This window comes from Heterodontus francisci, chromosome 37 (assembly GCF_036365525.1).
Source record: "Heterodontus francisci isolate sHetFra1 chromosome 37, sHetFra1.hap1, whole genome shotgun sequence".
Lineage (NCBI taxonomy): Eukaryota > Metazoa > Chordata > Chondrichthyes > Heterodontiformes > Heterodontidae > Heterodontus > Heterodontus francisci.
Window position 1 is genome coordinate 25,460,406 of NC_090407.1, and position 11,996 is coordinate 25,472,401.

At 40.5% G+C, this 11,996-nt stretch overlaps 1 protein-coding gene across 1 annotated transcript; it reads left to right on the forward strand.

Annotated features, from left to right (window-relative positions):
• Positions 1-274: 274 nt before the first annotated feature.
• On the forward strand, positions 275-9,262 carry hspb7 (heat shock protein family, member 7 (cardiovascular)). Its single transcript, XM_068017367.1, has 3 exons — positions 275-653; positions 3,408-3,541; positions 8,214-9,262. The coding sequence occupies exons 1-3, from the start codon at positions 455-457 to the stop codon at positions 8,397-8,399; spliced, it is 519 nt and encodes a 172-aa protein (XP_067873468.1). The 5' UTR covers positions 275-454; the 3' UTR covers positions 8,400-9,262.
• Positions 9,263-11,996: the final 2,734 nt, after the last annotated feature.

The following is an 11,996-nucleotide window of genomic DNA, read 5'->3' on the forward strand; positions in this document are numbered from 1 at the left end:
AGACTTTTCTCGAATCTTCACAATTGTCCCAATCTGGCACTGCGAGTCTAAATTAAGCATTTTCCAGTTTCGGGACAGTAGAGCTGCAGCTTTAACAAGAATTGCAGTGCTGGGAGTCAAATTGCTTTTTTAGGTTCTCCATCGAGCTGGGCTGGAATGCTTGCTATGAGAACACATTCTTGGATCACTCCGTTTGTTTGGAGTACTCTGACGACCTTTCATCTGTTAGAATTTTCACAACTGCATGCCTGATGTGGCCAGAGCTAAAATTAACATCAAGTTTTGACATTGGCAGTCAGGCTAGTTGGCAGGAGTCTGTATAAAAGCACAGTAGAATACCATCGGAGCACAAAAGACGCTTCAGTCTTCGGAAGCTTGTCCAGTATTACCTGACGGTTGCTAGAAAGGAGCTGGTTAATTTGATTTTTTGAGATTTAAAGTTTATCTGCCTTCCATGAGTGCAAAATCCTCTACTGCTTTCAGATCTGAGCGTTCCTTTCATCAGAACACCACTTCCTCCTCCTCTTCCTCGGGTCCAAGCTTGGATCAGTGCATGGATAAAACAAGGGGTCTCTTTGGGGACGAGTTTGAGAAGTCCTCAATCCTCCATGGAAGCTTCTTGAGGCCCCGAAATGAGCAACTGGGATTTTCAGGCAAGTGAGAATCTGTCCAGAGCAACAAATATACTCTTTTATTAATGCCAAATGCGCTGAAGGATTAAAGTGCTGTTCTAGTTTTGCTATTTAAATTGATATTGCTATTTAAAATTAGAAGTTGTGTCTTACATCTCCTGAGAAAAATGCACACACAAAAAAATCTAATTTCACAGAAATAGAAAATAATGATCAATAAATCACAGAAAAGTGAAATGATTGTGAGCTGGTGCATACTGAGGTCCCCGCAGGGGATTACTGCTGAGCATAAACTTAAAATCTTTGAAGAGAGTAAATATACAATCAAGGCAGATAAAGTTAATTGAAGGTATTTTGCAAGATTCAAATTGATCTAATTCATACTTCAAAATGAGTCTTTCTACATGAGCTTATTTTGGAAATGTGTGTTTGACTGAACACGTATGGTTATGCAAATGTATGTATATTCATATAATTACTTGAATTCACTTTAGGGAACAAATTAAAACACCTAAACATGATTATGCAAAATAAGAACAAATTCTATGGATGTTAATTGTATCCTAATCTTGGGGCAGGAAGCTAACTACGGTACAAGGTTAGTCTAAGACAAGAGCACGAACCAGCAGGTCCCATACTAGAGTAGCAGAGTGAGAGGGGACAGAGAAAAAGCACATGGTGAAAATGGAGCACGAGGTAATAATGAACAGTACTTTTCAACTGCCTTGATTAAATTTGGGCATGCCAATTGAGTGAGTGAATTTCAATCCTGCCTTGCTGTCCTCAACCTTGGGGTGACACTCCAAATGTTAAAATCTTTGCCATGTTTAAAACTATTCTCCTTAGACTTGCTTTTGGAGTTGTGGGTGTTGGATGATTAAGCAAGTCTGAAAAATCGCTTAATTCATTTTTTCACATTTCTCAGTTCGAGGGAACTCTTTGACGGCATGTAAACTTAAATTATGTACTCCATAACACTGTAAGGTGTAAATCCTTCTGATGTCAAGTGTAAAAAATACAAATTTACCTGCAAACAACTCCCCTAATCTGTATTTGTGGAAACCATAATAATGCATCAAAAATCATCAGCATCATATGATAGTACAAAATATGAAAATCTCAAGTATATGTGAATAATCATGACACCTTGCTTGGTAAAATAAAGTTTCTCTGATTTTTAATCTCTGTCCCTGATGTTTACAGCTTGTGGCCCTGATTTTCAAGTTTGCAGATTACGAGATATGTAATGAATGATCCAGTAAGGATTGAGAAACCTCATACACACAGAATCCTAAGAGCAGCAAAAGTTGCTCAGTATCTTTCATGTACAGTCATCCACACAGAAAAGAATGAAATAAGTATGACAGGGACAAAAAAAAAGAAATGAAGAGACTGATGTATTTAAAAATGGAACATCCCTCAGGGCTAACTGGGTAAGTTCACCACACAACATAACAATCACACAAACCAGATAGGTCCCAGGTTCAATCTCCGGCTGTGTTGTTAGCCAACCTCAATACAGAAGGTGGTCAGGGTGTTACAATTAGCCTTACGTCCTTTCGTTCAGGGACTGATGGAAGTGGGGGAAAATCAGCCAGAATTTCTGCTCCTGAACTCTTTTCTGTGACCAGGGTAGAACAGTATGTGTATCGATGGCAGGTCAGAAAAGTCAGCTGTGATAAGCCTTGCAATGCAATATCTTCCTGACACTTGTTTCGGCTTACACATGAAGGGCCACTTTGGTGAGATGCTGGATGCCTGCCAGCATCCATGGTACCACACTTAACTACCTTCAGAAAAGGTGGGGCTAAGAAAATTTTAAAAAGTTGGAAGAGAAAACAAAGAAGAGATAAATGAGAAATGAGGAGACAAAGAAAAACAAATAGGAGCAAGCAAAAAAAATCAATTTCAAAGAAAACAAGCAAACGGTTCTTAAATAACCAGGCCTCATTTTAGTCCAGCTCTGCTCGATTTTGTGTAATTTTGCTGTGTTTGTGGATGCAAATTGTTGGATTAGAGTTTGTTTACCTGCATCTTATCTCTGCAGTAGTCTATATCGGTTGTGGTATACCGAGCTCCATTAAAGGCTTCTGAATTAGATTTGGATAACTCATATTCCAAATGCATCTTCCTACTCATTTGCTACCATGTATTACTGTTTCATCAGAATGAAAAAGCATGTGCACTCCATAATCTGCCTGCAGATGGAATGTTAATTGCATGGAAAGGTCACACTGCTGATTTCAAATTAAAAGTGTCTGGGCATGATAATGACTCATGCTTTTTTACATGTTGCTGTAAATATCATTCACATATTTGATACTAAACTGTTAGCCTGGCTTATCACGGCACTTGTATAGAATTGACTCCAGCATTAATTCGCAGTAACTAAACTATATACAGTCATAAAATAAAAGCAAAATACTGCGGATGCTGGAAATCTGAAATAAAAACAAGAAATGCTGGAACCACTCAGCAGGTCTGGCAGCATCTGTGGAAAGAGAAGCAGAGTTAACGTTTCGGGTCAGTGACCCTTCTTCCGAAGAAGAGTCACTGACCCGAAACGTTAACTCTGCTTCTCTTTCCACAGATGCTGCCAGACCTGCTGAGTGGTTCCAGCATTTCTTGTTTTTATTAACTATATACAGTCATTTGTCCCTAGGATCGCACCCCATTATAATGGAGAGAGTCCAACTCATCCAACAACATACACTGTCCATCTCACCAAATGCAAACATATCTGATGGGATTACACGATGTATTTTACCCCAATAGGCCGTCCAGGAAACATGGGGAATGTAAAGACCATGGGAGACAATTACCAGTTCACAGTAGATGTGAGCGACTTCTCACCTGAAGATATTATTGTTACCACCTCCAACAATCAGATTGAAGTCCATGCTGAGAAGGTAAGGCACCATTGTCAAGTTCTTAATCTCTGCCACACTTAGAATAAAAAATTGAAGAGAGAAAATCCTCAGTAGACTTCATTTGGGTCGATTGCATGTGCCTCCAGGTTATATATACTGTTGTATCTTTGGTTCTTCCAGTCACTGTGTTTGATAAACCCAAGGGCTTTCACTGTAAGAACTCCTGTATACCTTATCCTGTGACACAATATGCATACAGTATGATTCTCAAAGAAGGCCAACTCTCAAACACACATTCCATAATTTTCCCAATCTACCATACAGCTCAACACCTGTAAATCACCATATCCCTATCTCCTGGTCACGAGGAAGCTTTTTCCTCTGTCCAAAGGAGGTTGCTGCAAGGTTGTCATAATTTGTGAAGAAAAGAAAGACTTGCATTTATATAGGACCTTTCATGACCTCAGGATGTCCCAAAGCACTTCCCAACCAAGGAAGTACTTTTGAAGTGTAGTCACTGTTGTAATGTAGAAACTGTGACAGCCAATTTGCAAACAGCAAGCTCCCACATACAGCAGTGTGATAATGAACAGATAATCTGTTTTTTTAAGTGATGTTGGTTGACAGATAAACATTGGCCACGACACTAGGGCTAAATACCCCGCTCTTCTTCAAAGTAGTGTCATGGAACCTTTTACGCAACCCAAGAGTGCAGATGGGATCTCGGTTTAACTTCTCAATCAAAAGACAGAACCTCCAACAGTGCAGCACTCCCTCAGCACTGCACTCGAGAATCAGCCTAGATTTTTGTGCTCAGGTCTCTGGAATACAATTTAAACCCACAACCTTCTGCCTGAGAGGCAAGAGTGCTACCAACTGAGTCACACCAGTGAAATACCACCAGTCACCTTCAGAGTTCACAGTGGTAGATGACATGGTGAAAATGTAAGAGCACAGCATTGAAGAGTACTACCTCCAGGTCCCACTGTCACCACCAATCCCCGCACACCACTCCCCCCCACCCTCCACAACTCTACCCTGCAAAGAAATTTGATTCGCATTGTGTTTTTAATTATCTTCTTCAGAACTTGCACTCAGTTTTGGCACGTACCTTTTCTTTTACATACTGCGGTTAATGAAAAGCAGATGAGCTGTATTTCATCACTTCTAAAAATAACTCTGACTCTCAGCAAACTAGCTTTTTAAATAAGACCTAAACTAAAAACATGCTTAAATCTCAACTCCTCATTACAGCAACATACACTACAAAATCAGGCTCAATATTGGGAATTCATTCTAAGAATTATATATTCCAAATGGTTTAGAAGCGATTTTCAGCTGAAATAGGGTTTTTTCCAAACGTGCCAAATATTCATACAATATTAGATACAGCATGGAAGGAAGCCATTTGGGCCATCATGATGTGCTAGCTCTTTGAAACAGCTGCTAATTAATCCCACGACCCTGCTTTTTCTCCATAGCCCCTGTAAATTTTCCCCTTCAAAGTATTTGTACAATTCCCTTTTGAAAGTTACTACAGAATCTGCTTCCACCACCCTTTCAGGCAGTGCATCCCAGATCATAACAACTCGTCATGTTAAAAAAAAAGTTTCCTATTGGTTAGAACCAATCATTTCCTTCCTCAACATATGTTTCAGGGAATTTTTGTTAGCTTAACATTTTATACAAAATGGCAGATAATAAAATACAAAATGGCAGAAAATAGCACCCTGTCAGCTTCTGTAAAGACCTTTTTTATTCTGTATCAATAAATCCATCATAAGGTCAGAAGTGGGGATGTTCGCTGATGATTGCACATAGTTCAGTACCATTCGCAACTCCTCCGAAATTGAAGTAGCCCATGTCCATATGCAGCAAGACCTGGACAACATCCAGGCTTGGGCTGATAAGTGACAAGGAACATTTGAGCCACACAAGTGCCAGGCAATGACCATCTCAAACAAGAGAGAATCTAACCATCTCCCCTTGACGTTCAATGGCATTACCATCACTGAATTCCCCAACTAGCAACATCCCAGAGGGTTACCAATGACCAGAAACTTAGATCAGTCACATAAATGCTGTGGCTACAAGAGCAGGACAGAGGTTGGGAATTATGTGGTGAGTAACTCACCTCCTGTCGCCCCAAAGCCTGTCCACCATCTACAAGTCACAAGTCAGGAATGTGATGGAATACTCTCCACTTGCCTGGATGTGTACAGCTTCAACAACACTCAAGAAGCTTGACACCATCCAGGACAAAGCAGCCTGCTTGATTGGCATCCCATCCACAACCCTCAACATTCATTCCCTCCACCACTGATGCACAGCGGCAGCAGTGTGTACCATCTACAAGATGCACTGTAGCAATTCACCTAGGCTCCTTCGACAGCACCTTCCAAACCCATGATCTCTACCACCAAGAAGAACTAGGGCAGCAGATGAAGGGAACACCACCACCTGCAGGTTCCCCTCCAAGTCACACGCCATCCTGACTCAGAACTATATCACTGTTCCTTCACTGTTGCTGGGTCAAAATCCTGGAACTCCCTTCCTAACAGCACTGTGGGTGCACCTACACCCCAAGGGTGATTCAAGAAGGCAGCTCACTACCACCTTCTCAAGGGCAATTAGGGATGGGCAATAAATGCTGGCCTAGCCAGCGACGCCCATATCCAGCTAACGAATAAAAAAAAATTAAGCTTCAATCACCTCACAGCAACACCCTGCCCCAATGACCTGCACCTTCTTCTCAGGCCTATCTCAACTCACAGTGATTCTCCACCTCCGCCCCAAATCCCACCAGATGCCAGCCAGGAATCACTGAAAAGATATGCGGCTAAAGATGTCTGCTGGAGGGCAGGTCGCGTAAGGAAAAGGAAGGTGCAGAAATACAGACCCAAATTCTGTAGGGGGGAAAGCCCCCACAATCTATTGTTCGGTATACACAATGAGCAGCCTAGCTGCCAGAGTCGAGCCCGTTATTACAAGCTCTGACTGTCATGTGTGAGCATTCATTCCCAAAACATGTGCCATGGGAGCATGTTGCACTCCTTGGCTATTATATAGCATAGCCGCAATGGCTGGCAAGGCCATTTGTTCCCGTGGACTGTGCTTTCCTTTCCCTCACTCCAAAACCTGGAATTGCCCCAATGATTCTCCCAAATCCTTTATGCATGGTGTGCCTTCTTAAGAAGACTTAAGCTCATCAATGCACGTCTCCCCCAGTACCTCCAACTACATTTTGAAAATCCACAATGATTTTGCACCTATGATGCTGTTTGTCAGGTTGTTCCAAACATTTAGCAATCTTTAAGTTAACAAATTTCTTCCTAAGATGTTTTAAGTTTATTTTTCACTAATCTTAAATTTGTTTCCTTTTTCCTTGTCTTACTTTCCTAGCTTCTTTTTGAAATAATGTTCTTGGTTTACCTTACCTGCACAGTTTAAGGTTCTATTCACCTGAATGAAGTCTCTCCCTAACCTCCACTATTATGAAATATACAGCTTGAGCTTCAGCATTTTAAGAAACTGGTCATAGATCTTTATTTCACGTTTGAATGTAAACTCAACTCATGGTGTCTTTTAATAACTAGATGTCCTTCAGGGAAGTGAACCTCCTACCCCTTCCTGGGTGTGGCTTACCTATGATTCTAGTTCTAATGCAGTTGTCTCTTAATACCATCTAAAGTGGGCTGGCAAGACACACATTTGTTTAAAAAAATGCGAGAAGAATGCTCACCACATTTTAAAAATGTATTCTTGGAATGTGAGCAATTGGCAAGGCACTATTTGTTGTGCATCCCTAGTTTCTCTGAGTGCATTAAAAGTCAACCGCAAAGCATGGGCTCGTGCTATATGAAATTTAGAACAGTTCTGCCAATCCCTGAAGGACATTAGCGAGATAGTTGGGTATTTCAATAATCCAGCAACTTTCGCAGTAATTTTCTAGTGTTAACCCACACATTACCAGATTTATTAATTCCAATGTTCCAACTTACCATAGTGGGACTCTCAAACTCTGAGTTACTGGGTCTAGACCTATAACCACTAGGTCAGATAAGTAGGAACAGTCAATAAATACAGCCTTGCCAGTGTTGGTGACATCCCAAGAACAAATTAAACAAAGAGACACTGTGCATGTTTTGCTTGCACACAACTGGCACAAAGCTTTATCTGCCAAAATCACATATTGGGAAATTGAGCATGCACGGCCCACAATTTTCTATCTGATAACTTTAATCGGCAGAACATCACAGGCTGCCACATATGATTTCCCAAAATGTGCAGCTGGTGAATGAAACCCTGTGCCCTGTATGCATCACTCTCCTTGGTCTTCCCGGAATTTCTCCAATATGCCAGTGGATTATGAAAGTGGAATGATCAACTTACTCAATTCACTGCATCCTGAAACATTTCTAGTTTAACACGAAAGTGATTAAAATGCTAAAGACTCCCATGCCTTTGGTGCGGCACCATTATACACCATTGATAATGCCATGAATAAAAATTGACAGCTCTTGTACTCCCAACAAGAGAAGTACTGCAAATTATCATCACTGTCAATACATATATGTGAGATCAGGCTCTTGAGGCAGTATAGCACAATCTCATGTGCGAGTCTGTCCAAACGAGAGAGTAAGCCCACAGTTTTCACATGCTCAAATACTGTAACTAGTACAAATATAAAGCAAATGTCTTTCATTTTCAGCTTGCTGCGGATGGAACTGTAATGAACACATTCACACACAAATGTCAGCTACCAGATGATGTTGACCCCACCTCTGTGACCTCCGCCTTGGGTGATGATGGGACGCTGACAATTAGAGCGAAGAGGCACCCAGCCAAGCACACCGAACATGTGCAACAGACTTTCAGAACTGAGATTAATATCTGAGCAGGGAGGGATGAGAGCTACTTCATGGTAATGCAGGGTGGTGTTTGATAATGCCAGTAGTAGTGTTTCAGTAATGCAAAATGCAGCATGTGCTGGTCTTTCACACTGCACCCTACCAACATACCATTGTAAAATATCATCTCAACTCTTGTAAGCATGGAAACATTGAGCAAAGCCTGTGCAATAAGATATTTGACACTTTCTATCACATTATTTAGTAATTCCATTTATATTATGTATCCATTACTAATCCATGACTCAATACAATGGCAGACTTGTTTCATAATGACTGATAGGTTCATTATACAGAGATGATAATGGTAATAATCAATGCTGTGAGTGTGTGAATGGTCTTGTACTGTAAGGTAAAAACAGTTGGTAACGTTGGTAGAATATCTTATCAGTTGACCCTTCCTAGGTTTAATTTTCCTGTATATGTGTTTTGTATGAAGATTTGCATCATTACACTGTATTTTGTTATTTAACAAGAGTTTAATTTCTGTGACTTCGACAAGTGTAAAAGGGAGTGTATGTTGCTGATAGTATTCTAGAGGAATGGTTACAGAACCTAAGAATATAAGACTCTTCAGGAATAGGAAAAGGCCATTATGCACATCAGTCCTGTTCCTTTTTCGTAGATGAAAACTAAAATTATATAATATGGCCAAAAATCAATATTTGAATCGCCACTTAAGATATGATGCTGCCATCTTACCGCAAGATACAAATCTACTAATGGTGTAACTGCAGGGTGCTCTTCTGATGTAGTAACCTTCAATAAAATAATTTAATTATCAGACCAAAATGTATACGTGGTGGGAGTGCTAGCCCTGTGCAATGATCGCTGTGGCCACAGGTGGTGGTGGGAGTGGGGTGGGGGGGGGGCAAGAAGTGGGGGCAGAGTGTCTTTACTCAGACAACTGAACTGAGTTCATGGCAGCTGAGTCTGAGCTGTCCCTTTAATAACTGATGTTAAAGTGTCCAGATAAGCCTACAAGTTCGAAGCTCAGATTGCGATTTTTTACTGCAAATGCAATGTACAGTAAAAACAGTTTTTGCTCATCTCTGACGATGGCAAGTTAACTCTTTATTAAAAAGTGCTGATTCCCATCTATATATCCATGATCCTTTCATAAAATAAGAAGTTATGGATGAGAAAAAAAATGTGGTCCATGAAAGCTCATCTTATTCAGGCCTGGCCTCTTGGGTACTCGGCCATTGGTTCAAGTCCCACTCCACACAGACTTAGGGGGAATTGAATTGGGGCCCTTCCTGTCCTTTCAGATGGACTTAAAAGATCCTATAATGCTATCTGGAGGAGAGCAAAGGAGCGTACATATATTCCTCAACCACCACCAGAACAGATTATCTGGTCTTTTATCTCCTTCCTGTTTGCGGGACTTTGCTGTATATTTCCCTACATTACAACAGTGACTACACTTCAAAAACTAAATACTTCATGGGCTGTGGGGTGCTTTGGAAGTCCTGAGGACATGAAAGCTGCTATAGAAATACAAGCATGTTCTTCCTTTCTGTAATCCCCTAACTTTCCCATTATAGCAGCCAGTTGTGAATACCCCAATGCTTTTACCCTAATACCCGACACGTTATTACAAGCATTTATTACTTTATTATTCTAAGTATAGAATTTATTCCTCATTATGTTCCCTACTCTTAATTTATTGGTTTACTATAAATTAGTATTCCACATTTGTCTTGTCTATGTGCTATGCTGTGGTGGTGGTCGATCCAAGGGCAGGTCCTCTGCTCATTTCCTCCCCCCCAGGAGATATGAGCATGTCTAGGGAAGTGGGTATATGAGGCGGTTTCCCATTGCCTTCCTCAAGCCAGAGCAGGAATTGAACCTGCCGCTGTTGATGGTATTCCTGAACCACATGCTAACCATCTAGCCAACTGAGCTACTCAGTCCCCAATCTTGTTTATACCATTTAACAAATATACTTCGATGAGGATCCCCTCAACCATCTTCCTTCTACATTACAAAATTAGAGTTTCATTCATTTTCTCATAGATCATGTCCTTTACACCTGTCATGTTTTATTACTTGACATAGTTGACATAGATGCCAGCAGCTCTTCAGCATCTCACTCTAAATATTAACATATATGGTATTAAGAAGAGTGCCAGACAATACTGTATAATAGCATGGGGCATTCTCTACCATAGCAGCAAGGATTCTTCTGCTTCAAGTTTATCACATAGAGGAATTTCAACAATCCTTTCTGAGAATGCATGGAGTTGTTATGAGCTCTCTTGAAAGTATGCAATGAAGTTATAGGGCTTAGAGGCTTTCTGTGGTTTACACCGGAGCCATTCATCACTAGTCAAGGCTCTTGGTGGTTCACAATTATTCCTCCCACACACACAATTTGATCAAACAAGATGGCACAGCTATACTGCAGCACCATATTGTGCTATGCTATACAGCACACTCATTAGTGCAAATGGTGCTGTCCTACATCTTTGATCTCTTATGAAGAGGTGAACAAGATATTGTAAAGAGAAGAATCATGACTCCAGTGCTGATACTTAGTTTCCTACTGCAACAACTGAGTATCCACAGCATTCTGGGGTACAGAATTAAAGGTTCACAACACTTTAAATGAAGAATTTCTGAATTACCGACCCCTTTTTCTGAGACTGTGACCCCTAGCTTAGACTCCCCAGCCAGGAGAAGCATCCTCCCAGCATCTATGCATATTTAAAACCATAAATACATTAGACAGATGAAACAGTGTTAATGAATCATGGCTGTTACAGGATATTTGAGATTTATATTGAATCTATATGTGCACTTGAACCCACAGACAGTTAAGAACATGCTATTTTGGAAAAGAAAATTCATGATAGCTCATTTTTACCCCATTCTAATGTTTTCCTGAGTAATAGTCATAACTAGTATTCATATTACTTTTACATAAATAAATGTATTTCTTCCTTCCTATTATATCTAACAATTCCACTGTATTTGTGTTTTAATGAATAAATATACTTTCTGATATCGTGGAAATTGAATCTTTACTGTTCTGGAAGATAGGCATCGCAGCAAATTTTCATGAAACTACGATTGTCACATACAACCTAATTGCTTCAGAATAATAGGCTTTCATGTTATTTAACAGGATATCCAAAATGGGGCCTTACCCTGATGAGTATTATCCCGTCATTAAACTCCATGTGCTCCTATGCATCTACTCCAATGCTGTAACCAACAGCTGGGAACAGTCACAAAGAGGTGGGGAAGGGTTCAGTCTCAAGCATAGCACACTAAAGGCAGTGCAGAAAAACTTGGGGATGACTTAATCCTTATTACCTTGTACCAGTGCACTGCTTATCCCATGTGATATGAATGGGGGTGCTCAGTAGCATTACATGATCTCAAAATATTCCCCATCTTCCCCACATTTACACTTTTTCCCCCACCCTGTAGTTTGCTATCTCTTGCAATTAAACTCCCACTCTTCTATACATCTTTGTAACCCCCCCTTTGGTTCACACAAGCAGATAATTCTGGCCTCTCTCATTTAACTCAAGTAAACACCAAATTAGTGAACATTTCAGCAAAGCAAATCAACA